At 34.6% G+C, this 26,366-nt stretch overlaps 5 protein-coding genes and 1 pseudogene across 6 annotated transcripts; 5 read left to right on the forward strand and 1 right to left on the reverse strand.

The window, feature by feature from the left end:
- The first annotated feature begins 1,158 nt into the window (after positions 1 to 1,158).
- On the forward strand, positions 1,159 to 1,978 carry LOC105770405 (kiwellin). The gene has a single exon (XM_012591599.2). The coding sequence runs from the start codon at positions 1,185 to 1,187 to the stop codon at positions 1,830 to 1,832; it is 648 nt and encodes a 215-aa protein (XP_012447053.1). The 5' UTR covers positions 1,159 to 1,184; the 3' UTR covers positions 1,833 to 1,978.
- Positions 1,979 to 2,709: 731 nt separating this feature from the next.
- LOC105770404 (kiwellin-like) lies at positions 2,710 to 3,586 on the forward strand (annotated as a pseudogene).
- A 3,651-nt stretch (positions 3,587 to 7,237) lies between these two features.
- LOC105770403 (protein LYK5) lies at positions 7,238 to 9,001 on the forward strand. The gene has a single exon (XM_012591598.2). The coding sequence runs from the start codon at positions 7,343 to 7,345 to the stop codon at positions 8,639 to 8,641; it is 1,299 nt and encodes a 432-aa protein (XP_012447052.1). The 5' UTR covers positions 7,238 to 7,342; the 3' UTR covers positions 8,642 to 9,001.
- Positions 8,972 to 13,152, reverse strand: LOC105770401 (uncharacterized). 2 transcript variants are annotated; one of them, XM_012591596.2, is made up of 10 exons: positions 12,874 to 13,133; positions 12,588 to 12,638; positions 11,428 to 11,544; positions 10,820 to 11,254; positions 10,279 to 10,712; positions 10,062 to 10,161; positions 9,844 to 9,903; positions 9,671 to 9,760; positions 9,478 to 9,597; positions 8,972 to 9,393 (listed from the first exon to the last, which is right to left on the reverse strand). In XM_012591596.2, exons 1-10 carry the CDS (start codon positions 12,919 to 12,921, stop codon positions 9,085 to 9,087), a joined length of 1,764 nt encoding a protein of 587 aa, XP_012447050.1. In that variant the 5' UTR covers positions 12,922 to 13,133; the 3' UTR covers positions 8,972 to 9,084. The 2 variants fall into 2 exon arrangements, with proteins under 2 accessions (XP_012447050.1, XP_052487502.1); XM_052631542.1 differs by having other exon boundaries at positions 8,972 to 9,597; positions 12,874 to 13,152.
- A 2,252-nt stretch (positions 13,153 to 15,404) lies between these two features.
- On the forward strand, positions 15,405 to 18,942 carry LOC105768963 (ATPase GET3B). The gene is made up of 11 exons (XM_012589272.2): positions 15,405 to 15,741; positions 16,152 to 16,363; positions 16,464 to 16,526; positions 16,604 to 16,714; positions 17,224 to 17,298; positions 17,395 to 17,463; positions 17,543 to 17,608; positions 17,750 to 17,824; positions 17,898 to 17,996; positions 18,355 to 18,489; positions 18,617 to 18,942. Exons 1-11 carry the CDS (start codon positions 15,567 to 15,569, stop codon positions 18,752 to 18,754), a joined length of 1,218 nt encoding a protein of 405 aa, XP_012444726.1. The 5' UTR covers positions 15,405 to 15,566; the 3' UTR covers positions 18,755 to 18,942.
- A 320-nt stretch (positions 18,943 to 19,262) lies between these two features.
- Positions 19,263 to 23,287, forward strand: LOC105768962 (ruBisCO large subunit-binding protein subunit alpha). Its single transcript, XM_012589270.2, has 8 exons — positions 19,263 to 19,468; positions 19,664 to 19,847; positions 20,908 to 21,029; positions 21,146 to 21,353; positions 21,475 to 21,620; positions 21,758 to 22,064; positions 22,146 to 22,597; positions 22,786 to 23,287. Exons 1-8 carry the CDS (start codon positions 19,415 to 19,417, stop codon positions 23,071 to 23,073), a joined length of 1,761 nt encoding a protein of 586 aa, XP_012444724.1. The 5' UTR covers positions 19,263 to 19,414; the 3' UTR covers positions 23,074 to 23,287.
- The last annotated feature ends 3,079 nt before the right edge of the window (positions 23,288 to 26,366 follow it).

Below are 26,366 nucleotides of genomic sequence, written 5' to 3' on the forward strand. Positions count from 1 at the left end.
TTACGAACTACTAACACAATAATATTATGGCACCATTTCTAAGTATACATATTACAATATAAATAATTATATATATCTTATATAGAAATATTTGATGTATTTATTTAAATGTGTACATTTGAACCACGATCAAAGTTTCATGTTTATTAATTGCACTAAATCAAATTTCATATCTAATTTTGAGATTTATCAAAGTTCCATGTGATGGCTTGAGGGTGTTCACCGCCTCAAGTGTGACTTGGGTTTGAGTTACGCTAGTCGCGCTTGTTGTTCGGGCTTTGCCCTATTATTGTAATTCACCGAAAAGAAAAGAAAGAAAAATGAAATAAGAAGATAAACACAATTTAACGTGCTTGAACTCACATCCTTTTAAAAATATAATTGCACTGTAAAAATATTTAATTAACAATTAGGAGTACTTCTTTTACTATAATATTTAAATTATTAAAGTATTAATTAGTAAACTACTAAACTTAAACACATCAAAATGCGTGTGACACTAAAAGCTGGTTGTAACAAAATAAAATTAGTAGCAGCAAAAGACGTGAGTTGAAATCATAATTCTGGTTAGTACCAAATTCATGGTTGAAATTTTGGATAATTACTTTTCTTATTGGATGGGTTTATTAGGATCCAAAAAGTAAATCTAACTCCACTTATTATCTATAATCCAATTGGGTTTGGGCTGTTTCAGTTCTGCCTAGGTTTGAAAAGTTTCTTGGCCCTACATGAGAAAGAAGTTTGTTTTTACCTTTTTCTTATTTTCTCCATCATAAATCACCCATTCCCTATTCAACCTAAATTTTAGCCTACAGATCAGATAATTTCATCAGAACGGCCACTTCTAGCTACTTGGTCAGTCTTACATTTATCACAAATAATGGCCTAAACAAGGTGTCAAAAGATTTCATAAGAAAGGCAATTAATGACGAATTAGGCGTGAGTCATTTCATAAGAAACGCAGTTTGCGGCAACATTTTGCATCCCAAGTTCAATTGAGAGTGGGGAGACTTGACGAATTAGGCGTGAGTCAACCATTTTAATTTTGTCCAACTTCAAATTTTCATTCTGTTTCAAAGTAGGTTGTTCAAATCCTTTTATTCCAAACCCTCTATATAACACAAAATTGTCCAATTTGTCTTCCATGTAAATCAACAATAAACTATTTAGCTTTCTTAATTTACATGGCAAACATTTTACGTTTAGCCTCTCTTTCTGTTTTCTTCTTTTTTATAATTTATTCTCCCTTATTTTCTAATGCTCTCTCCGATTGCAATGGTCCATGTCGAGACTTGAACGATTGCTCTGGTCAGCTCATTTGCATCGACGGCAAATGCAATGATGACCCTGATGTGGGGACTCATATCTGTCGAGGAAGTAGCCCCTCACCTCCGACTGGGAACTGCCAGCCCTCTGGTTCTCTTCAATGCCAAGGCCAAATTTATCCTACTTATAAATGCTCACCTCCAGTTACATCCTCCACCAAAGCTAAATTAACAAACAATGATTTTAGTCAAGGTGGTGCTGGAGGGGGTCCGTCTGAATGTGATGAGCAATACCATAGCAACTCCGAGCGTATAGTGGCGCTTTCCACTGGGTGGTATAATGGTGGGTCAAGTTGCGAGAAGATGATACGGATCAAAGCGAGCAATGGGAAAAATGTGACAGCTAAGGTGGTTGACGAATGTGACTCCATGCGTGGTTGTGATGAAGAACATGCATACCAACCTCCTTGTAAGAATAACATTGTTGATGCGTCTGATGCAGTGTGGAGTGCTTTGGAGCTCAATAAAGATGTGGGAATTGTAGATGTTACATGGTCCATGGCCTAAGGTTTAAAAATATGTTCTTGAAGAATTTCTTTAACTTTGAAATACTATTGTTATTATGGTAAAAAACTAAGGGGTTAGATTGAGAAAAATAGGGTGGTATATGGTCCTTGGCCATGGCATCCGTATGACATGAATCTTGCTCTTTGATCTCATAAAATATATCAATAAATAATGATGATAAAATTTCCAAATATGCTAATTCAATTTATTTGTAAAACATTAAAAGTTAAAAAATTTTAAAAAAAACTTCATAATTAATAAAAAGTCATGGTCCTGCCTAACCCTATCACAAGTCGTTTAGATCCCCAAAAGATGGTACAAAAGTTAACGAGTTGGTACAAAAAACAAATACAAAATAGCACCACCCTCCCAATCCTGGTCAAGTCTGTATAAACTTAAGATTCTTTAATCTTCGTTAAAACCTTAACCCAGATTAACGTAAACAATGAAACTATGTCAACCCATATTACAGAGTCTGGTTCATCATATTTGGAATTTTATTTTTCTAGAATTTTTATATAAAAATTTCTATTCTTTAAATAATTTTTATTATTAAAATTTTTATATAAAAATATAAAAATTGAGGATTAAATTATTGTTATTATACCAAATAAAAAACTACAATTGTTGGTAAGTAACCTTACACATGACTAAAGATAACTTTATAGAAAAAAGTTTATTTGTGAGGCACTAATGGGAGCACCGAGTGGGGCACATCCAAAGACTTTGTTGCTCCAAAAAGGACATTGAATTACCCCCTCAAAAAAAAAACTTATTTGTGCTTAGCAGAAAAAAGGACTTCGTTTAGTTTTAAAAAAAGGTCTTCATTTAAATCTCCTTTATAACATCTTTTCTTCGCAACCCTCTATATATACCAATGGCCAATTTGTTTTCTCTAACAAGCAGGTCTTTGGCTTTGCTAATTAGCATGGAAAACATTTTGATATCAGTCTCTCTTTCCTTTCTCTTCTCTATAATCTCCTTTACTTTCTGATGCTCTCTCCGGCTGCAACGGTCCAAGTCAAAACCTGAATGATTGCTCTAGTCAGCTCATTTGCACCAATAGCAAGTGCAATGATGATCCCGATGTGGGGACTCATATCCGCCGAAGAAGTAGCCCTGCACCTCTACGAGGAAACTGCCAGCCCTCATGCCCTCTTCGGTGCGAAATCAAAACTTATACCACTTACAAATGCTCACCCCCAGTCATATCCTCAACGAAAGCTAAATTAACAATCAGTGATTTCAACCAAGGTGGCGATGGAGGAGATCGATCTAAATGTGATGAGCAATCCCATGACAACTTTGAGCGTATAGTGGCACTTTCCATTGGGTGGTATGATGGCGGGTCAAGGTGTGGAAAGATGATAAGGATAATGGTGAGCAATGGGAAAAGTGTTACAGCTAAGGTGGTTGACGAGTGTGACTCAATGCATGGTTGTGATGAAGCGCATGCATACCAACGACCTTGTAATAATAAAATTATTGATGGATCTAATGCAGTATGGAGTGCTTTGGAGCTCAATAAAGAGAAAGGGATTGAAGATGTTACCTGGTCAATGGCATAAGGTTTAAGAAAACTTGAACAACTTAAACTTTTAAAATACTACCATTATTATGATAATAAAGTAGGGGGGTTAGATTAGGGTCTAAGAATTTGGTAGGCATATGGTCCTTGTTTGTGGCCTTGATTTGTAATCTGTAGGACATTAACCTTGCGATTTGATCTGATTAATGAAAAATATATCAAGGAATGACGATGTTAAAATTTGCATATATGCTTAATGCATCTCTTTTATTCCAGCGTAGGAATGAGGTATGTTAATTCTTCATTCATTAAAATGGAAAATATCAGCGCAACGTTTTATTCCACGCACGAAGGGGGCCATGGCAACCCAAGCCATGAAGCCATAAACAAAGTGTAGTTTACAAGTCAACAGATCAACCATTGAGTGATATAGAATACAAAAAGTCTCCCGTGTAGAAAAAAAGAATTATATAAAATCAATGTAAAAAATGATTAAATTTTAAAAAATGAAAATAATAAATGCTTGGAACATGGTGATATTTATTCAAGTAATTAATGAAAAGTTGTGTTCCTATCTAACTGTCCTACGAAACGAATTAATGACCAATTTAGCACTTTTTTTTTAAGAAGCATTTTTAAAAGAAAAAAAAAATTTAATGAGAAGTTAAAATTTTATGTTTCTCTTTTAGGTTAATTTTTGGAGTTTAAAAATCACATTTTTTTTCAAAAAATATCTTATTCAATAATAATGTTAAATTCATCCTCCAACATTTGAAAATAAAACAACAGCCAATTGCAAAGACTAGACAAGTCAACAACCTGGTACAAATAATAAAAAAGGACCACCACAGTTTGCATTAATTTCCTAGCTATGAGTTGTGTGGCCCAGGTCTGTGACTTAAAATTCCTTAAAACCCAACCCAAACCAAGGTGATCTACCCATATGAAGCCTTGTTACGAACATGACGATCGAAAATGGAGAAATATCTCTTCAAATACAACTGTTGAGATTGAGATCGATTTTCGTCCAGGGCGTTGCGGCAATTTACTCTCTTGGGAACCTTATTAATGGTTATATAGTATATAGCTACAGTAAAATGTACTAAAGAGCATTCTTATCTGCCATCTTATCTTGTAAGAACATTGATGCTGATGGGTCTGATGTAGTGCGGACAGTTCAGAGATTAGATAAAAAATGCAAGGATTGCGAACGTTACTCGGGCCATAGTCTCAGGTTTAATTTTAGCCTGAAAAAAGTGACTTGTTTTATGCCAGTGAAAAGTTTTCTGTAACAATTATTCATGTATCTTGTGTAAGTTTTTTTATAATTAAAAGTACAATACAATCATAAATATATGTTTAAACAGTTATAATATAAGATCAAATTAATATAAAACACAAACAAATAAAAAATCGGACAAAATTTACTCATAATAATTACTCATGGTGAGATTAAATACACATGACAATTATAAATTGTAAAACTCGAGCAATAATTGCCTAACAAATGCTGCAGAATCATATTCTCCATACTCACTTTACTAGATTAGCATAATACAACATGACATGACTTTATAGAGGGGCAGGGGCAGGGGCAGGGGCAGCGACAGGGCAGAAGATTTGCGTTCTATTTTGTGTCTTGCAAAAAAGGTGTTGTGGGAGAATCACATATTTGTAGTGGAAATATCAAGTATTATTTGAATGGGACAAGAATAAAATGAAAGGTTTAAAAACTATGGAAGATCACATATTAGATTAGCGTATGAGCAGAAACAGAGACGCGTTACTGTTAGAGCCTGCAATGGGCAGGAAGAGCCCACTTTATTGAAAATTAAGGGAGATTGAAAATGATTTGGGTAGTGGCATCGAGAGCCTATCTTTTGCAAAATTGTTTTCCAACATTCCAAGGCAAGGGTTTAGTGTCCCCACTCAAGCAAAGAGCATAAAATTGCAGCTACTGTGTGTCGCATATAACAAAAAACGCCTTTCTCCATTTATTGACCTCCATGTATGAAAGCACTGCATGGTAGTTAACTGTCACATTGAAACAAGTTGCAACTCATTTGTCAAAAGGATCATCGGTAGCTACAGTTTCTTCGCATAAATGAATCTAATTTATCCGCCAAGATGAAGCTTTTGGTCAAACTTGTCACTTCAAGGCTTCTAGCTCATGCCTCCTGTCTTGTCCACACACTTGCGCATTCAAACCGATTTAGTAAAACTGTAGTCTAGTTGGAGATTTTACCTTTTCAGATTGTGATTAGCGCAACAAAAATTGTAATGATGTAAAGTAAGACACTTGTGATTTTACAAGATAAGGTTGGGTCATAAACCTAACCAAATCATTGTCAAGTTGATTCTAAGGTTCAAATAAACATACTGCCTTAATTTTTTGTTCAGGAAACCCGTCAAATAATTTTTATGCATTCAAACTTTTGTTCTTAACATCCTTGTTCCCATTTCCCTCATTTGCAATATATATATATATATATATATATATATAAATCAACTTTGCTTTCTGACCACAAAGTTCTAAATGCTGAAACTAATCTCCTTCTAAACAATATCAGACTTTGATTAATATGGTCTTGAAAAGATATTGAAATAGTAATAGCCATTATCGAAGCTTTTGAATTCGCTTACTAAAAGCCCCAACTGCATTTTCTAACCAACTCGACATTAAATGAGACGATGATTTGGAGTAAAAATATCATAAAAGTTTTGTACTATATTTTAGATTGTATTTTGTATTTTTATTAGAAAATTAGGTAAATTAGTCTCTATAGATTAGATCATAAAGTAAATTAGTTTTTTTTTAAAAATTCATCTATTTCTACTGCTAATGACAGAATAATCAAACAATGACACGTGACTTGCCCATGTACCTTATGCTGGCTTATAAAGACCAATTTTTAATAGTAAAAACGGATTTATTAGAAAAAAGACTAATTTATTTTTTTAATCTAGTGCATAGAGACTAATTTATCTATTTTTTAATAAAATGAGCAAAAGATAATTTGACTTTTAGTATAAGGGCATCCATGATATTTTTATTGTAAGATGACATGTTTACTCAAAGAGAAAAAAGAAAAAGGGGGGGGGATGTTCCTTCATACGGGAAGTAGAATCTAGATGTGCTCATGGGTAGAGTTCATGTAATATATTTAGATTAATTTTTCAAGTACGTGCTCAGCCCAATTCAATTTAAGAAATTAAGGTAAACTTGAATCGAACCCAACTCGCCCTGCCCATATTTGATTTTTTAGATTAGTTTTTATTTAAAAACAAATTTTTTAAAATATATAATGCAATAAATAAACGCTAAAATAAAAATTTTCTAACACATTAAAAACTTTTATATTAAAAAAATACCACCACAAATATAATAAATATTTTATTATATTAAAATGCACAAATAACTATAATATATTTTATTGTACTAAATATAATATTTAAAATTTTATAGTTTGAATTAAGTTATTTAGTTGGATAATTTTTTTAAGTTTTGGAGAATGATTTAATTATTATCAAGTTAATAATTTAATATAAATATAATTATTACTTAATATATAATTAATATAATCATGTTTTATAATATAATATATTTAAGTCGAGTTGGGTTTAAACAAAAAATTATTGTCTAAGACTTAACCCATATAAAACGACCTTAAATTTTATCCAAACTCATTTTTTAAACTTAGTATTTTTATCTAAACTCTCTATTTTTTGAGTGAGCCATCGGACTTCATAGGTAGTCGAATAGTATCTACAAGCTATCATGCGCCTTTTGCACATGCGTAGGTTAGCAGCAGGCCGACCTCATTCATGCCTTTTGGTCTGGCTGATATCACAAATAAGTAACCATAGTCCATTCTGCTTGCTTTTGACCAAATTTTCATTTATTATTATCCAAGAACAACGCCCTTTTTTGCTTTGTTGAATTTTCAATTTCGTCCTCGTCTCTTTAGAAGCAGAACCAAATATGGGAGCCAACACGTCGGAACCTACCTCATCCCGAACTCCACGAACTCGCTCGACTCAGTCCCCTCGAACTCCAGCGAGTCACCTGAGCCCATCTCCCTCCACTTCTGAATCTAATCCCACCACCGCAGCCTACACTAACACTTCATCTTACACGAAAGATACGTCGTGGGATACCTCGCTGTCATGTCAATCTTCTCTTTCAAGCCTCCGCGAATCCCTCTCCGAAAATCCTCACATCTACGACATAACCGAAATCCGAACTGCCACCAACAACTTCTTAGCCAAGCGCTACTCCTCCACTTCCTCCTCTGCCGCTGCTTGCTGGCGCTGCAACCTCAGGGGCCGTGATACTGTCGTTTTCCAACGCAAGTTTCGCCGTAAAATCCAGACGTCTCAACTGAAAGAACGACTGTCCATCATTTGTAGAAGCAATCACATGAGTATAATCAAACTCCTCGGCGCTTCCATATCCGGCGATCATATTTACCTTGTTTATGAGTTCATACAAGGATCAAATCTCGTTGAGTGCTTGAGAAACCCTAGAAACCCGAACTATACTGTTCTCTCGACGTGGATTTCGCGAATGCAAATCGCTACGGACCTCGCTCACGGTCTCGACTATGTTCACAATAACACCGGATTAAATCTCAGCATCGTTCATAATCACATTAAGAGCAGTAGCATTATTGTCACAGAGCCTTTTTTCAATGCCAAGATTTGCCATTTTGGAACGACACAGCTTCGTAGCGAAACGGACGCCATCGAAACGCTAGAAACCGGCTCTTCGAAACGAGAAACAGAAATCGAAGAAAGTAACGCGAGTTTTAGGGGATTGAAGAGATGTGATAGTGGAGATAGGCATTTCGAAGGGTTGAGAGATTACATGTCGCCGGAATTCAGATCCAGCGGCAGCGTGACACAGAAATCTGATGTTTTCGCCTTCGGAGTAGTGATTTTGGAGCTACTATCCGGGGAGGAACCGTTGAAATACCGATACGACAAAGAAACCGGTGATTTTCTAAGGACATCTGTGATAGATACTGCTACGGCAGCCATGGCGGAGGGAAGGGAAGGGTTGAGGCAGTGGGTTGATAGGAGGATGAATGATTCGTTTCCAGTTGAGGTGGCGGAGAAGTTGATAAGACTAGCGTTGGATTGCGTACACGTGGATCCTGATAACCGGCCTGATATGGGACGCGTGGCAGGGAAGATATCCAAACTTTATCTTGAGTCGAGGATTTGGTTGGATAATGTAAAAGTTCCAACAGGCATTTCGGTCTCCTTGGCACCCAGATGAGTTGGATATATGGCGGCTCATTCTTTAATTCATACTCTTTTTCTAATGGCATAAGAAATTTTTTCCAAATTAAAATGATTTTTTTAAAAAAAATTTAGAGGACTTTGTTAATTATTCGCCTTAGATATTGACAGAAGTGGGAGAAAACGAAGATACAGATTTTGATTTGCTTGTTGGGTTGAAAATTGAAATCTCAATAGTTTAATATTAGGAAAACAGAATAATTGTCCCGTAGGCAGCACGTAACTGCAAATTAGGTCAATCTTAGAAAATGTTACTGCGAATTTGCTTTGTTAAAGAGAAATATGGACCTACAAGTATGGGAAGATGTAAAGAAATTGATTCTCTTTTTTCTTATTATTTAAGCTGTTTGTTCATTTTCTCTTATTTAATTTCATATTTTCTTTCATGACAAACAAAGGAAAATTGGAAAACAATCTTGTTTACATTGCCAACAGATATTGGAATTCGAAGTCATATGGTATTTTCTCCACAGTGATGGATACCTTGCCACTATTGTGGCTCCTGAAGCAGTCCACCATTGATTTCCTTAGTGAACCAGATGTGGGTAACTGCTGACAAACCCACTGGACCAATGAGGTCATATCAACTGAAAAATCAAACATGTTTCGAAGCAGAAGCTCAGGGAGTGCAATCTTTTTTGTGTTGGTCACCGCAATTGAAGCTTGCAAGTATTCTAATTTTGATTTCTCCAGTTCAGCTGCAACTCCATCAGCCGTGTATATTCTCACCTGCCACGGAAATTTATTCAAGAGTTTCTTTGGATCAGGTACATCTGCCACAGAAAGAGTTCCAAAATTAATACCCAAACTTACTGCAGGAGAAGACCGAGTTCCGCAGCTCAGGGCAAATGTGACATTCGGATCCATCAATTGGAGTCCATAAAGTTTGCGGACAATGGCTTCTTGATCATCCTTGTCATCCTTCTGATAAGCCTTAGAGAAATCATGGTTTTAGTATAACTAGGACAAACTCTCAAGCAGAAGCAGAACAGTGTTAAAAATGTACCTCTTTCATGTTTGAAGATGCTGGTTTCCTCAGAATATAGTGCTCCATTGCTTGCGCACTTATTGTGTTGCCTCCAACGTTGAGAGTTGCCTGAAACTCATTGTCATGTTGCTATTTTGGCGAAAGATTTGATATACATGCAGAAGCACTTAGGAAACTAACTAGGAATGTACCTTGTTCATCAGTGTCAAAAACTTTTCTGGGGTATTAGGCACACCATATTGGAGATATCCCTGTAACTAGTAATGTCAACCCACAGATACAAAAGAAGGGGGCTTAAATAAAAAGAAAGCAGCACAACATTTAATGTAAGGTTAAGCACAAACCAAGCAAAGACCCCCACTCAAGAGAAATAAACAAAAGGAAATGTAAATTCTTTTCCATACTATACATGCATGATGCAGGCATTGTACATGTTGATCCAGAATGCTAATTTTTGCTGGTAAGTCAACGATCTCAGGTCCACTTTCTGGAGATTGCTCATCAGCACCCTGAAGATGGAAAACAGAGAAATGGATCAGAAATTGCCTTTCTTCATTCTGTTGCTTCTGAAATTTTTATAATAATTTCTATAAGAACTTGACTTGTATCCAGATTATGCAGCAGACCTTAGCTTTTTAAGTAAAGGAATAGAACTTGAAATGCATTTGGGGTCCATAGAGTTTGATGCGAATATGACCAGGTTCTTGTAAGGGCCAATGTCCCTTGGAATAGACTCTTCCATGTCGAAGATACCATAGGGGTCTTGTTGCCTCGATTCTTTCTGTGACCCAAGGCTTGACTTTGGATTTAGAGTACTTTCCACCCTAAAGCTTCTTGAGCTTAAGGGAGTGCTCATAAACCTGGTAATAGGGCCTGATTTCTCCAGTTCCATTGCTCTTGATGTTCTAAGTAGCCTGACAAAAATAAAGTTCAAACATTTCATGATATTCTCAGATAGCTTGTTGGGATGCCAATTCTGGTTGCTCTCTTCTGAAAGCAGTGTACTCGATAGAGATTTCGGCGGGAGGTCCCAGTTCGACTCTGGAATACGTTCCCTTAGCTGGAAATTGAAAGAAAAAAAAATCTCAGTATACACAAAATATAATTCAAAAACCTTCATATCAGGTTCAGCGGAATCTGTGGGAAATAGAATAACTAGGGCCATACCTTGGGCGATGGATGCCGAGGGTCTCGTAAAGGCGAAGCTGCCTTCAACAAACTGCTTTTCCTAGGAACCCTCTCTTGAAATTTAACCTCTCCCTGGAACTGGTTTTCTTTCTGCTCAGAAAGTAATCTTGAGTCCATTCTCTCGTTCAGACTGAAGTCGCTAAGAGTATAATCCCCTTTAATAGCTTTGCTAATGAAATGCAAAGCTTTTGTCTCAAAAACCACCTTTTCCTGACCACCTTGCTTAATGGGGTTTGGGTTAGATGTAGTGGATGGATGGCCTTGAAGGTAAGACATTAGACTCCCAGGTTGCCATTGTTTTGCCTTGGTAGCTTCCTTTTCCTGTTTTAGATCAAGTCGAAGTTGGCTTATTTGGCTTTCTAAACGAGCTATCTCACCCTCAACCATAGCCAGCTCTGCTAACAGCTCCTTCGTCTGTAAAATTTTAAACATGGATAATGGATTTGATCACTCAGCTGTTTACTAAATGCTTCTTTTGTCTAATGTTTCTTCCTACCATACATTAATGATATGAAGAGAACTTAAGAAGTCAAGTCAAATATGCCCTCAAAGCATGCATGCAAGGAATAGGGAAAGAACAGCCTTGCCTTTGGAGGGAGGAAATTGGGGATGGAGATGGAAGAGCCAGCCTCTTGATGATGTACTCGTGTTAGAATCTCATGCATCTTTTCTTCTTGATTTAGCATTTTCTGAAGCATAGAGATCTATAAATATAAAAGAAACATCATTTACATTAGCATTTCATTCATATTTTAGATGTGCCAACCGAAAGAAAACTTGACACCAACGATAAGTATTCTCTACATCTTTAAATCATAACATGTCATGATTTGCGTTAACAACCATGCACTTCTAATTACTCAACTAGATATATCGAATCATTTGCAGCGCTGTAAAGTAATTGAAAATACCATTTCTTGGATAGTTAAATAAAAGTTACCTGCAGCTGAAACTGGTCTAAAACCATATCTTCAAAATTTATAGGCCATACGCAAGGGCATAAAAAGGGTATAGAATAGTTGATCCTCCCTTACAACTGCCCTTTCTGGACAAGAGACAAAGCCACTCTGATCCGGTGCTTGCTAATTGCAATCCAGATGTTGGCAAATGGGTTTTGCCCGTGCATACTCAAATATAGTAATATGGTGTGACTGGTGTCTCACATTTTCTTTTTTAGTGTATAAATTTCATACTTTAACTACATGAAAATACTTGGTGTTAAATATTTCATATTAATTATATCATGTTTATTATATTATTTTCTGTATTTATTTTTGGCATCATGTGCAAAATTGGTAAGTGTACTCAACATCCACATTCTGGTGTGTAACCTTGTTAAATAAGTGAAAGCCTAATTCTGAAAATAAATCCGTAAGCTAATATTGCGTTTTAGGAGAAAGGAATGATAATGCCTGCAATACCTTTGAGTATTTGAGAAGAAACTCATTATAGGGAGTTCCCAGGGAGAACTGGTTGTTTAAAAGTGAAATATTAATAAACCATGATTCTCTCTCTCTCTCTCATTTTCATTAATCAAGTAAAGGAAAATGATCAACGTGTTGTGCTATCAATAATAATGTATTTATTGCACACATTGCAGTCAAACATTTATGGAAACGGATGTCTGTCTTTTAAACATGGATGATGATGGATCAGAATCATATCGATTCATTTTTATTGTTGAAAATCCATGGTAATCATAGAATATCTACATATAAGAAAAATGAGAGATGATTTATTCCCATACCTCTCTTTCAAGCACCTCTTTCTTTTGCTGTCCACTGAGCTTCTTTTTCCTCTGGAATTCCAAGGTGAAATCAAATGAAGCAGCAGGCAAAATGAATGAACAAATTTAAAAAAAAAAAAAAAAAAGGCCAAAAATCAAACCCCATAAGTAACATGAAGGAGATCACAAAAACATGTTATATAAAGTGGTTGAATAAAAGTGTATATTTCCACATTCAAGAATCATAGATATAGTAGTCTTATACCGAACCAACGAAAGAGGCATTAAATTAAGAAGCCAAACTTACAATCTCCAAGGACATGTTATTAACAGACAAGTCTGCTTGACTGGCCATGAATACCTTCAATTTTCAACCCGACCAACCAATGGGTGGATACGAAACATTAATTACAAAGAAGAAAGGGGTGAGCAGGTTTTGATGAAGGCAGGGGGGGTTGGGGGGAAGACCAAAGCTTAAACTCAAAGAAAGAGTGGCTGGTTGGTGTTGAGGTATTATTATTTGAAACATAGAATCAAGAGAAGTATGGAAAGAACTGTGGAGGTGAAGATGAACTGGAGCTTTCAGGAATTGGGCTAACCGTCTCACTTGTGAGTGGGACATCGTGCAGATTGTAAAGCACACAATGGCGGTAAGTGGGTTTTTTTTAACTTGCTTTGACGTAGCTTGCAATCGTGGTCTTTTCGAGGATAACTTCGTTGTTATACCTTCTATTTGAGATTTTCCTTTTTAGGGTCTACAAGTAATGTAGAATATCGAATATAATTTCTTTATGATAAAACTAAAATATAAAATTAATTAAATTTTAAATTATTAAAATAATTTGTCCTTATTTTCTATCAATCACATGAGGACAACATAATTAATATGCCAAAATAACATATTTTAACAAAAAATACTTACGTTTTTAATGCCTAAATTAAGATTTTAAATCAAAACAATCTTTAACCATTTTAAATAATTTTTATCGAAATACAATCACTAACCATACATTTTAATTTTAATTTATTTAACTGGGGTTATTCTTCTTGTCATTTTCATTCTCTTTTGGTTTCAACTTTAAATGGGAATTACATCTTTTCAAATTAGTGGAACCGCAACTATCAAAAGCTTACTTAATTTCGTGCTTTGTCTAAATATAGGGTTAAAATTACTTAAATTTTATTACACTGTGTGTACCAAAATATTTTATATTAAAAATATATTTATAAAATTATTTTTATACATAATTAATAATAGAGTGACAATATTACTCATGTGTTGAATTTTCAAATGTTTTTTAGATTATATAAAATATGAAAAGATAAAAATTCGTATAATAATATTAATTACCTTTAAAAGTAAAGTATTTTAATAATTTTATAACTAGATTTATTATATTAACTTAGTAAACTATTTATTGTAATATAAATGTGATGTTGCTAACTGTGTACAAAAATTATTTGATACTAAATTATTGTATGCTCATTATGTGAGTGAAAAATTTTGTATAATAATTATATTTATAAAAAATATTATTAAAAACAAGAGTTAATTGTATTTAACATCTCCAAATTATGACTCTTATTCTAAATGTTCTACTTATATCTCGAACTATCGATTTCATATCAATCATGTCATTCCATTATTGAAATCGTTAATTTACCCGTTAATGACACATAAAATCTTATATGACATAATAAAAGTTGAAAATTTTAAATTAAAATAAAAGGTTGTTGCATAACTTTTAAAATTAAAACTAAAGATAAAGTAAGATCGAAAAAGAAGAGAGTGAACAATAGTTTTTGTAATCGTTCGAAAACCTCAAAACCATTATTTTTACAACATCATTTCTACGATATTCATTTATTTTTAAAAATCATTTAAATTATGCCACATAAGATTTGACGTTTCATTTAATGGTTAAATTAATGATTTTAGTAATGGAAGGACTTTATTGATATAACATTGACAATTTAATGATGTAATTAGAATGTTTTAAAATTTGGAAACCAATTTAAAATGAGTGTCATAACTTGGGATGTTTAGTGCAATTAATTCTAAAACAAATGAGAGTTTAGCTAAATTGGTTAAGTTAGGCTATAGGTTTGTGTTCAAATTCCATTACTTTCCATGTTAGTTTAATTTTTTAAAATTTTTTATATAAAATATAAAATGAGTGTCCAATCAAAATTTAAATTGATTTTTATATATTTTATATAAACATAATAATAAAATTAATCCTCAACATTTAATTTTTTTATTAAATCAGCCTTTATTTTTTTAGTTAATTTTGGCCATTAATCTTTCAAAATAGTCAAATGAATTTTTAAATGTAAATGTTAATTAAAATATTAATTTTTTAATAATGTTGGCTGTCAACCTACATGATAGTCCATAAAATTTTATATTGACGTGACACTATTTATCTTTTATCTTTGTGCTAATGATTAATTTAAATTTTATAAAATATTTAAAAATTTAAAATTTAAAAAATTTAAAAAAAGAATGAAGTATATGTGAATTGCTCGCTATAAAATTTAAAAATTTAACATTTTAATTAGTATTTTCATTAAAAATAACAATTTAATACTTTTGAAAGATTGAAGGTAAAATTTAGTTTTTTTTTCTAAAATTAAGAGCCAAATTTAATTTTAAAAAGTAAATGTCAAATTTAAAAGATGTAAAACTTTATAAATTTTATATAAAAGGATGAAAATTTTAGCTGACATAAACTTTTAAAAAGAAGTACATTTATCTAATTTAGGGCCTTATAATGAAGTACGTGGGTTTGCGCTTTCGACATGTGGCGATTTCTGTCTAATGACGTGGCGATTCCTTAAACCCAAATTAAACCCTTACAAGTTACTACCGTGCTGTTGCCGCCCCTGGCATTGTCTCCTCTGCATCATCACACTCACGGCGAAGTGCAGTCAAATTAAACTTCCAATTGAAAGCGTATATTTTCCCAGGTTTTTGTGGTACCCATATTCAGCTCTAAGATGTTATCTCGTTGTCTTCGTTCTATTTCACGTATTCCAGGAAACTTGATTCCCATCACGCTGTCTCATTACATACCCAAACCTCAAAACAACATCCCTTGTCATAGAATCACAGCAAGTTTGACTTCTGTTTCAGTTCTAACATGTAAAAGACCAAATACTGTACCTTTGCAAGGTAACCCATCTTCTCATTTATACTACTGTGTATTTTGTTTGCCCAATTGATCATAAGTGATCAGCTTGGTGATTGATTGTAGTGGTTGTTTTCCCTATTGACAAAATGGGAAACGCTTCCGAGTTTCACTGTATTCATAGTTTCAAACATTCTTGGGCAATTAGAAATTTGTTGTGTTACTACTCCAGAGCATAAACGAGGGATCTTTACTGTGATAAATTCTATATATACTTATACAGCTAGCGTGTGTGGACCATTAATGGATAGTTCAGTTCAAGCAGGATTCTTTGTTAGTTAAGCTCATTTGGTATTCTTGCAAATCACACTACAAATTTAAGGCAAAATGAAGTTTAAGTAAAATTGCCTTAGAACTAGTATGCTGACATTTGTTTATATGTTGTTGGTTGCAGTGAGATCTGTAGCAACTATTGTTGATCCAGCTGCTAGGTTTGATGAGATGGTCATTGGACCACAGCGTAAGTATTACTTCCTAGGTGGGAAAGGAGGTGTTGGGAAAACAAGCTGTGCTGCTTCCCTTGCTGTAAAATTTGCAGACCATGGGCACCCTACCATTGTCATCTCAACTGATCCTGCTCACTCCTTAAGTGACTCTTTTGCCCAGGTAAATATGCTTCTGTTCTTTTAACTCTAAATAGAAAATGCTTGATAATGGAAGTTTATGGGACCCTTCTTTAACAATCTGCTTTCTTCATTATCTCAAGGATTTGGCAGGAGGGAATCTTGTTCCTATTGAAGGATTGAATTCTCCTTTGTTTGCTCTAGAGGTATATGGTTTTAAGTTGAATTTTTTCACATTAGCTCATTATTTGTTGCATATTTTTAAACCTTAGAATTATGACAGATAAATCCCGAGAAGGCTAAAGAGGATTTCCGAACTTCAAGTCAAAAGAATGGTGGGAGTGCTGTCAAAGATTTTATGAATAACATGGGCCTTGGGATGCTTGCTGATCAGGTGGATACAAGTCTTGCACGTTATTACATTTATAAGCTGTGACTATCATTATGTTTATCATCATTATAATGGAAGAAGGATATGTTACAACTTAATTTATGTCTTGCATGAGGTTTTGATAATTCGAGTTGCTACTGGCTAGCGAACAACATAATGTTCCAAGTAAATGGACTTGTGTCATAATGGTGATTTAATTAACATTTTTGCTCATAGTTTTCTATTCTAACCAGGATTCTAGGAGTGGAGTTTGTTTTGGCTCCTGAAGTAGATTAAAGAAGAGAAAAAGTAAAGCTCTTTTGATTCCTTTAAACCAATTTTAAGATGATGAACAATAGTGAAACATTTGTTATTACTCTGGGCAGCATTCTGGCTCATGTATAGCCCCTTGTGCCTGGTTCTGATCCTTTCTCCCTAATTTTTACCTTTAACCTACCAGCGGCATCTCAATTTTGTTTGAGATTTGTTCCTTCATTGTTGCACCTGACATTTTTTTGGTTGCTTCTTTGAAGTTTGGGGATCTGAAACTAGGAGAGCTGTTGGATACCCCTCCGCCAGGTTTAGATGAAGCTATAGCAATTTCCAAGGCATGTATATACCTTGATCCATTTCTAATTACTTTTTTATGTTATTTTCCTTCATTTGGGACTTTTTTTCATCCTAACCCTGCAGCTGCTTTGTAGGTGATGCAATTTGTTGAATCACCACAGTACAGTATGTTTAGCCGGATAGTGTTTGATACTGCACCCACGGTCAGTGGACAACCTTTTAGCATATTCAACTGCTTTTGAAGTTGGTGAATGATTTTAATTTCTATTGAATATTTTACAGGGCCATACGCTTCGGCTTTTGTCCTTGCCTGACTTCTTGGATGCATCCATTGGGAAAATTATGAAGGTATAATAAAATTGGAAGCTTCAGTACTGTTACTCTCGAGTCATTACTGTATGGATCCCACCGATCAGATCAACTTATCTGTTCACCTTGCTCGAAACCTAGTAGATATAATCAGCTTCTGATCTATTTTGTGAAACTCAGTTCAAGCAGAAGTTAGCTTCAGCAGCTTCAGCCTTCAAATCTGTTCTTGGGAAAGCAGCAGAACAGCAGGATGTGGTAAGCACAAATGTCTCCTTGGAAGGTTTTGGTATGTATTTAAGTCCTAACCATTATCTTTTGGAGTATGTAGCCTGACAAACTACAGCAACTGAGGGAGAGGATGACCAAAGTGCGAGACCTTTTCCGGGATTCCAATTCCACAGAGTTTGTTATAGTAACCATACCATCAGTAAGACCTTGATTTCACTTTCTTGTCGACACGGTGCAACTTTTAACGTTGTGACTACCTTTCTCTGTGTACTGATCAATCAAATATTCGTGCCATTTTTAGAATAAAATATCTGCTTAGCTTGTTGACTAGGTACTGTACTTGTAGCTGAGTTGGAAGATGGTTAGCAAGACTCTTTGGCAGCTATTTTGCCTGTAGAACTACTAACAATGCATTATTATTTTTTGCATAATTCTCCAAAACACTTTAACGACCTCCATGTTGGGCTGGCTTTATCAAACAAAACCAAGTAGAATGAAGTTTAATTTTTAATTATGCAAATGAGTTATGTGAATCTCTAATTGGTTCATTTATGTAGGTAATGGCAATAAATGAGTCATCTAGGCTGCATGCATCATTGAGGAAAGAATGTGTACCTGTTCACAGACTTATTGTCAACCAGATTTTACCTCCATCCGTATCTGGTTGCAAGTTTTGCACTACCAAAAGGAAGGTAAGATTAATTTCTTCTTCAGCATACTAGTTGTAAACCATGAAAATCATGATCCAAAAATTGCTGCCTTGTTTGCATATTGTACGAGCTGTGCATTTCGCTTAAGTGTGTGAGTGTTATGATACAGGACCAAATGCGTGCCATTGACATGATCCGCAATGACCCAGAACTTGCCAACTTGAGGATAATTGAAGCAGATTTAGTTGATTTAGAGATAAGAGGTGTTCCAGCTCTTAAGTTTATGGGTGATATCGTTTGGAGATGATTTTATTTTATTTTTTGGGTTGTTATTTTAGAATTTTATTTGTAACACTAATTTTATCCTACCTTATGGTATCTAAACAGATTCATATAGAACTTGTAATTATCCGATAAAGCCTTCAAATTAAATCCAACTAAGAACAATTGTATCAGTAAATATAATAAATAAAAAGTATTAAGTATTAAGAAAAATTGCATGGTGATGCTGCAAACTGTTTTGCTAGTGGTTTTCTTTGTCATGAGTTATTTTGCTTAGATTAGGTTGTTATGTGGTTTGAAATATTTAATCCTACTTGATTTTGATATTTTCTTCTTATAATTAAACAAAAGAAATTAACTTTTCTAAAATAAAATTGCAAACTTTGATTTGGTAGTAGATTAATGATTTAACCTAAAATTCAAAACATGAGTTTGGTCGCTCTACTACGTTGTGGCCCAATCAAAGAAGAGAGCGGCAAGAAATGGAAGGAGGTTCTAGAAGCATTTCTTTCTTCATTAAAAAAAAAAAGGGAAGAAAGAAAGCTAAACCCTACCGGAAGAGACTCTACGTACTTGCAACTTATTAGTTCCCTACCTGCCTCCCTATTCACCTTCTCTCAAAACTAGCAAGAAAAATAACGCCTTTTTTTTTTGTGATCTTAGTTTGCCTTTTTGGTCTTCGAAAATGGCCTCTGCTAATGCTCTTTCTTCTGCTTCTGTTCTTTGCACCTCAAAACAGGTATTTCCTTTCATTCCCTCATTTCATTTTCCCTACTGTTAACTGCTACAACACTGGTTTCTGAGAGGCGCAGTGTTACCTGATGCCTTTGGAACTTTTCTTCTTCTTCTTTTTTTTTGTATCTGGGTATTGGAGAAGTGATGAAACACGTGTGTTCTTTAGAGTTTCTAATGGGGTTGTTGTTTATGATTGCAGGGGAGTCTGGGTAGGAGGGGAAATCAGCGCCAGAACCAAAGAGTAAACTATAGGCAAGGAAATAGCCGATTTGGTGTGAGAGCTTGTGCAAAGGAAATTGCTTTTGACCAGAGCTCCAGGGCTGCTATGCAAGCTGGCATTGATAAGCTTGCTGATGCTGTTGGCCTTACTCTTGGTCCTAGGGGTAACTTTCTTTTTCCCCATCATTAGTTCATTATTCATTGTTTCTTTAAATAATCTTGTTAGTCTACTCTATTTCTGGCTAAAGGAATAAAAAGCTGATCCGCTCATTCGAATAGGATTGCAAAATCCGAACTGCTCGATGGATTCCGAACCGATCCGTCCCTGATAGAGTATATATATATTTTGTTTGAAAAGTGGATGTGGGATGGGGCTGGGGCTGGGTGGATTTTTTCTTTTACATAGTGGGTATGGAACGATTATGATAATTGCACGTTCCTCCTTGAATTATAATAACATAATATAGAAAAAATCATTTTTTAAAGAATTATGTGTAAATATTTTCTTACAGTTTAAATGATTGAAAATTTTGAAAAACTAAAAGATAAATAGAAAAAATTAAATTGAAGCTGAGTGGGGTGGGGATGGATGCATCCAAACACCCATGGAAATGATAGTGATTTTCAAGATTATGTATCCATAGTGGAACGGGGCGGGTGGGGAGTAGAGCATGCCAATTGTGGAGCGGTAGTGGATTTAGAAATATCTCCCCCGGGCCCCCTCCATTGCTATCCCTACATTTGAATAGAATAAAATGTCAGAAATGTTGTGATTTGCATGTTTTAGAGAGTGCAGTTCAGACTCATAATCGTTTCATGTATATATGTATTGTTAGAGTATCAGTCAAGAAACAGTGACTGTGGTCAAAGCAGGTGAGATCAGTTGTTACCATATTTGTTAGATTCATGACTAACTCAGTTGGTGGATTTTGTGCATGTGTACTTTAGCTCATTGATGTATAAATAGCTCACTTCTTGGTTAATGAAGGTATGCTGATTTGATCCTTCTCATCAGATCAAGTCTATTGCTTCCTCAATTTTGTTTCAACTTTCATTTTCTTGTCTTGATAATTCAATTTAGTGGTTTTCTGTCATGTACATGCCTTTAACTAATGCGTTATTCTCCAACTTAGAAGTTAGAAAATTTGTAGTTGCTTTTGTATTATCTTTAAATGATTGCTAGTATCAATTGTATTAACTATAACATGTTTGGGTATTCTAAAGGGAGGAATGTTGTCTTGGATGAATATGGAAGTCCAAAGGTAGTCAATGATGGAGTGACTATAGCCAGAGCAATTGAGCTTCCTAATGCCATGGAAAATGCTGGTGCAGCTCTTATTAGAGAGGTCCCATAATCATTTTAGTGTTCTCCTGATTATATTTTTTGATAAGTCTTGAATCTCACCTTGACAATGGTCATTGGAACTGACATCTTTTGTTGCCCTTTGGCTGTGGGATGAAGGTTGCTAGTAAAACTAATGACTCTGCTGGTGATGGGACAACTACGGCATCCGTACTTGCACGGGAAATAATCAAACTAGGACTTCTGAGTGTTACCTCTGGTGCTAATCCAGTCTCAGTAAAGAGGGGTATCGATAAAACTGTACAAGGGTTGGTAGAAGAACTCGAAAAGAAGGCCAGGCCTGTTAAAGGTCGTGATGATATCAAAGGTATTTTGCACAATTATAAATCGTATTCTCACACCAAAACAATGTGCCACTAGGCACTAAGGAACAAGCTTCTCTTTATTATTTGTTGTATAATGCAATACTTATGCTTTTTGCTTTTCAGCTGTGGCTTCTGTTTCTTCTGGAAATGATGACCTTATTGGAACAATGATTGCTGATGCAATTGACAAAGTTGGACCTGATGGTGTTTTGTCCATTGAGTCATCGTCCTCATTTGAGACCACAGTTGATGTTGAGGAAGGAATGGAGGTATGTCTTGTTTTAGATATGTAACCCACTGATATTATTTCTTTTTCACTTGATATAAGTAACCTGGATATTTTGGTGGCAGTTGGAAGCCTGATTTAATTCGAATTATCTTTGTTTCTTTTTCTTTGGACTTCCAGATTGACAGAGGTTACATCTCCCCACAATTTGTAACAAACCCTGAGAAATTGGTTTGTGAGTTTGAGAATGCAAGAGTGTTGGTAACTGATCAAAAGATTTCAGCTATAAAAGACATCATTCCCCTGTTAGAAAAGGCCACTCAATTAAGATCTCCTTTGCTTATAATTGCTGAGGATGTGAGTGGAGAGGCTCTGGCCACACTTGTGGTGAACAAGCTGCGTGGCATTCTCAATGTTGCAGCCATTAAAGCTCCTGGTTTTGGTGAAAGGAGAAAAGCTCTCCTTCAAGATATTGCCATTCTGACTGGTATCTTAGTTACAATATCTATTTTTCTGATGGAACATTATGCCATGATTTATAGTGTTTATTTCATTATCTAAACTGTAGGTGCTGAGTTCCAAGCTAGTGATTTGGGTTTGCTCGTGGAGAATACCTCAGGTGAGCAGCTTGGTATAGCCAGAAAGGTGATCATTACCAAGGATTCGACTCAACTAATTGCTGAGGCAGCCTCAAAGGATGAGATACAAACTAGGGTGGCACAACTAAAAAAAGAGCTAGCTCAGACAGATTCTGTCTATGATTCAGAAAAATTGGCAGAAAGGATTGCCAAGCTATCTGGTGGTGTTGCAGTCATTAAGGTGGGGGCTGCAACAGAGACTGAACTTGAGGATCGTAAGCTACGGATTGAAGATGCGAAGAATGCTACATTTGCTGCCATAGAGGAAGGAATTGTGCCTGGTGGTGGTGCTGCATTAGTTCATCTTTCAAGTTGTGTTCCTGCAATTAAGGAGAAGCTTGAAGACGCAGATGAGCGCTTGGGAGCTGACATTGTGCAGAAGGTAAACTTGCTGAAGCTTTGGTGTCAAAATGAAAATTCTATTTAGTGTGACCCTTTCAAGGACCATGTTCGATAAATGTGAACTGCAGTCAGTGAGACTTGGTACTCGTGATATACCATATGCTTTTAACCTGATGAACATTAATGCTCCAAATATAAAACTATACTGATTCATTTTATTGCATGCAGGCTCTGGTTGCACCAGCTTCGTTGATAGCTCAAAATGCAGGAATGGAAGGTGAGGTGGTGGTGGAGAAGGTGAAGAGTAGTGAATGGGAGGTTGGTTACAATGCTATGACAGACAAATTTGAGAACTTGCTGGAGGCTGGAGTTATTGACCCAGCAAAGGTAACAAGATGTGCTCTGCAGAATGCTTCTTCAGTTGCAGGAATGGTCCTTACCACTCAGGCCATTGTTGTTGAGAAGCCCAAGCCAAAGGCTTCTGCCGCCGCTGCTCCATCAGGTCTTGCTGTATAATGAGTAGGATATATGCGCTCATTAGGTTTTCTGAAGATGAAGAGCAGTATTCTTGCCGTGAATCACAAGAAAATGCCAAATGAATAGAGATTGTCCTTGTAAGAAAATTTTCCTTTTATTTTTGTTTTTCTCTTGTATGGACTAATAACGAAACAGCTTTATCTTGGGATTTGCGAAAATATAAAGCTTACGATTCATGCTTACAAACATACAACTCAACCACTGATTTTGCTTTAGAAGTTTTCCTAGGAAATGAAAGAGTATGATTAGGTTTGCTTGCCTGCATCATTTTGAAGTTAACAAACGTTGCAACATGAAAGCTACTTGTACTTTGGTGGTAGAACCTAAAGACAGAGAACTCCATCGAAGTATTTGTTGAGCAGCAAAGTTGTAGGATGCTACAATCCGTTTCCTATGGTTTTTTTTTTCAGTCCAGTGGTAAGTAGGCTTCTACTCTCACCCCCTTATTTCATAGTGGTGGACCGTTGATCAGTTCTACCAGACATGATGAGCAAGTCAACTTAGGGTAGGGCCACTCAATTTTGTTGGACCCTTAAAAGCATTTTAGATGTAGGGTAATTAAAAACAACGGCACTGACTCGAACACAATTCTCAGTAATTTACAAGTGCACGTCAAACTTTTTTTCAGACATTAATTGATGGTACATGATAACCATCAATAATAACATCATACCTCCAACTATTCAAGATTTTAATTTCTTGAGAGGTAAATGTTCATGAAAATCAGGCATCGCCTCAATTATGTTTTTCCTTCGTTTTTTTTTTTTTTTTTCAAAATTTGCTCGATTTATCTATGTAGGCTATTTTCTCCAACGTTGGTCTCACGTGGTGAATATCCTCTAAAGCAAGTCGATATCAAGAGGTTCGAAGATAAGAATCTATTAGACATCACATGATTGGTGTTTTATGAAAGCTATGGTGCGGCTGGCCATGGTCCCCGTCCCTTTCCGGATTCCAATTCAATGCGTTTATAAAACTCTCTGTTTTCTATCACGACAAGCAGGTCTGGTGGGTGATAACTGCTCCATTATGCATCACATGGAACAGCCAAAACTAGATTGACAATGACCCTTAACCTCTTCTTTTAGATTCGAATACACGTGAAGTTGAGAAACAAATGGGGATGTGTGCAAATGTAAGTTTGATAGACGGGATAGGCTTTATTCACACATTGTCAACATTGATAGTTCGAGTTAAAGAGCGTGTGATATTTTTCGGCAAGCTGCATTCTAATAGTTCAACAACCACAAGACAGACGGATTCACGTGCCTCAACTCCCTCTCCCTTATAATGGAAAAGAATGGCCTACATCTTTCAATTTGTTACTTTTATTATTTTTCTCTGGTTTGGTACTTTTCCATTATTTTGGTAATTTCTTGTAATATTGTTAAGGCTAAAATATATCACATTTTGTCATATGAATTTCTTTTAAATAATTGTATATTTTTTAAATAAATTCAAATTTTCAAAAAATATACAAACTTCAAGATTATACAAAATTATAAAAGAGAATTAGATTTCAGATATATATAAATTTATGCTAGTGGTATTTGCATACGTGGTAATTATTTACTCCTATTAATGGTACGTGAGTTCTACCAAATATAATGCTCATTTTTAATAAAATATTATAATTTTGGTATTCAATTAGTTGTGTGTGTATTTTTTTAGATTTTATATTAACAACATCTTTAAAATAGTCTTTATTACTTTATAAAAGTAATATGATTTCAATAATTTCATGATTAAGTTGGAATTTAGTTGATGAGTGACACTAATTTAATCAAATTCTTAAGTAATAATTAGATTAAATTACGGTATATCCAAATTGTAGGATAAAATAAAAGTATATAATAAATATATTTATAGAAGTAGATACCTACTTTCAATAAACAATTTTATGATTCAATCTCAAGACAAAATTATATAACAAATGCATTTATAAAGTTGATAAAAATAAATATTTATTTATTTTATACAACACACCATTAACAAGTACTACTCGAAGATTAAATACTAAATCGTAAATATGTGATAAACAACTTTGGCCGATAAATTAAACACTAGAGCCCAAATACCCGCTTCCTTTAATTGTATAATTAAGTGACAGAATTCAAACTAATAAATACTTATTTTTCAAATATTTCAACAATTATTTTTGAAATTTAAGGTTTTATTGCTTTTGGTTAAAATTAACCTAATCCTATTCATCTCTTTCTCTTAAGAAAATGGTGGAGTTAAAATGAAATTAGTTGTGAGATTATATCACATGTGGTCCCAGTTCTAAATTGGAAGATTATTCTTTAATAAAATACTGTTATTAATAGGAATCATGAGAAAGACATGACACTTAATACAAATGATAAATAAATTGCTATAAACATATATCATGTCAGTAAAGTAATTTAAAAAAAAAAAGTAGACAAATGGAAGTAAATGCAATACATGATTAATTTAAAAAAAAAACAAACTAAAAATGCATCAACTTGATTAAATTGTGAAAAATTTGTATCCTAGCCTCGCCATCATCAAATCAATCTGACGATGAATATCGATCTAGTAAGAAAAAATTGTCAAAAGTCCCAAGAGACCCACCACATCAGCGATGCATGAAAGATCAATTTTCAAATGACCTATCATTCTCATCATCTTGAATCTATTATCATCACTATTATCTATCATAATAAAGCTCTTCGAGATCGGTTCCTAATATAATTGACGTCACCCTTGTATTGGTAAATCTCACATTTATGTCAGAACATGACTAAAAGTAAAAAAATTAAAATTAAAATTAAAATTACCTCTGCCTTCAAAGAAAACAAAAAAATACAAAATAAAACCACCGAATTCTGGATAAAATAAAATAAAATTATGAAAAACATGGTGGAGAAGTTGCGACGAACAAATAACTCGAAGCAAAAAATTAAACTTAAAAAGGGTGAACGGTTAGGTTAGGAATTTTTGAATGACAAATTGGAAGGTTATTTAAATTAGTGTGTGAAAGAAAAAAAGAAGAGAAAAAGGAAAGTGTGCATATGCGAGCCTCCTAGTAATAAAGTATATATATTCCCTTTGGATGTGATTGATTCCCGAGAAAATTTAAATTTTTGGTTGCCCAACAGCTCAAAATAACTTTTGCTTTTTCTGATTCAAAATCATATAAAAACGCCTTATTCCGAAATCCGAACCCTGTTTATATTACCTTTTTGAATTTCATGTTCTAATTCTGGTATGTTCATTTTGGTAGCAATGTAGGAACCAAGTCTCTCACT

The sequence above is a fragment of the Gossypium raimondii genome, chromosome 5, assembly GCF_025698545.1.
Source record: "Gossypium raimondii isolate GPD5lz chromosome 5, ASM2569854v1, whole genome shotgun sequence".
Taxonomy (NCBI): domain Eukaryota; kingdom Viridiplantae; phylum Streptophyta; class Magnoliopsida; order Malvales; family Malvaceae; genus Gossypium; species Gossypium raimondii.

What these genes read in the sequence shown, in the direction of transcription:
- LOC105770405 (XM_012591599.2), top strand. Translation starts at nt 1,185, where the DNA reads ATGGCAAACATTTTACGTTTAGCCTCTCTTTCTGTTTTCTTCTTTTTT.
- LOC105770403 (XM_012591598.2), top strand. Translation starts at nt 7,343, where the DNA reads ATGGGAGCCAACACGTCGGAACCTACCTCATCCCGAACTCCACGAACT.
- LOC105770401 (XM_052631542.1), bottom strand. Translation starts at nt 12,921, where the DNA reads ATGGCCAGTCAAGCAGACTTGTCTGTTAATAACATGTCCTTGGAGATT. An exon ending in CTCGGCATCCATCGCCCAAG is followed by an intron (nt 10,713 to 10,819) that starts GTATGGCCCTAG and finishes TTCAATTTCCAG; the next exon opens with CTAAGGGAACGTATTCCAGA. An exon ending in TTTTGACACTGATGAACAAG is followed by an intron (nt 9,761 to 9,843) that starts GTACATTCCTAG and finishes AATGAGTTTCAG; the next exon opens with GCAACTCTCAACGTTGGAGG.
- LOC105768963 (XM_012589272.2), top strand. Translation starts at nt 15,567, where the DNA reads ATGTTATCTCGTTGTCTTCGTTCTATTTCACGTATTCCAGGAAACTTG. An exon ending in TTGGGATGCTTGCTGATCAG is followed by an intron (nt 16,715 to 17,223) that starts GTGGATACAAGT and finishes GCTTCTTTGAAG; the next exon opens with TTTGGGGATCTGAAACTAGG. An exon ending in TGTTTGATACTGCACCCACG is followed by an intron (nt 17,464 to 17,542) that starts GTCAGTGGACAA and finishes AATATTTTACAG; the next exon opens with GGCCATACGCTTCGGCTTTT.
- LOC105768962 (XM_012589270.2), top strand. Translation starts at nt 19,415, where the DNA reads ATGGCCTCTGCTAATGCTCTTTCTTCTGCTTCTGTTCTTTGCACCTCA. An exon ending in TTCTTTGCACCTCAAAACAG is followed by an intron (nt 19,469 to 19,663) that starts GTATTTCCTTTC and finishes TTATGATTGCAG; the next exon opens with GGGAGTCTGGGTAGGAGGGG. An exon ending in ATGTTGAGGAAGGAATGGAG is followed by an intron (nt 21,621 to 21,757) that starts GTATGTCTTGTT and finishes TTGGACTTCCAG; the next exon opens with ATTGACAGAGGTTACATCTC.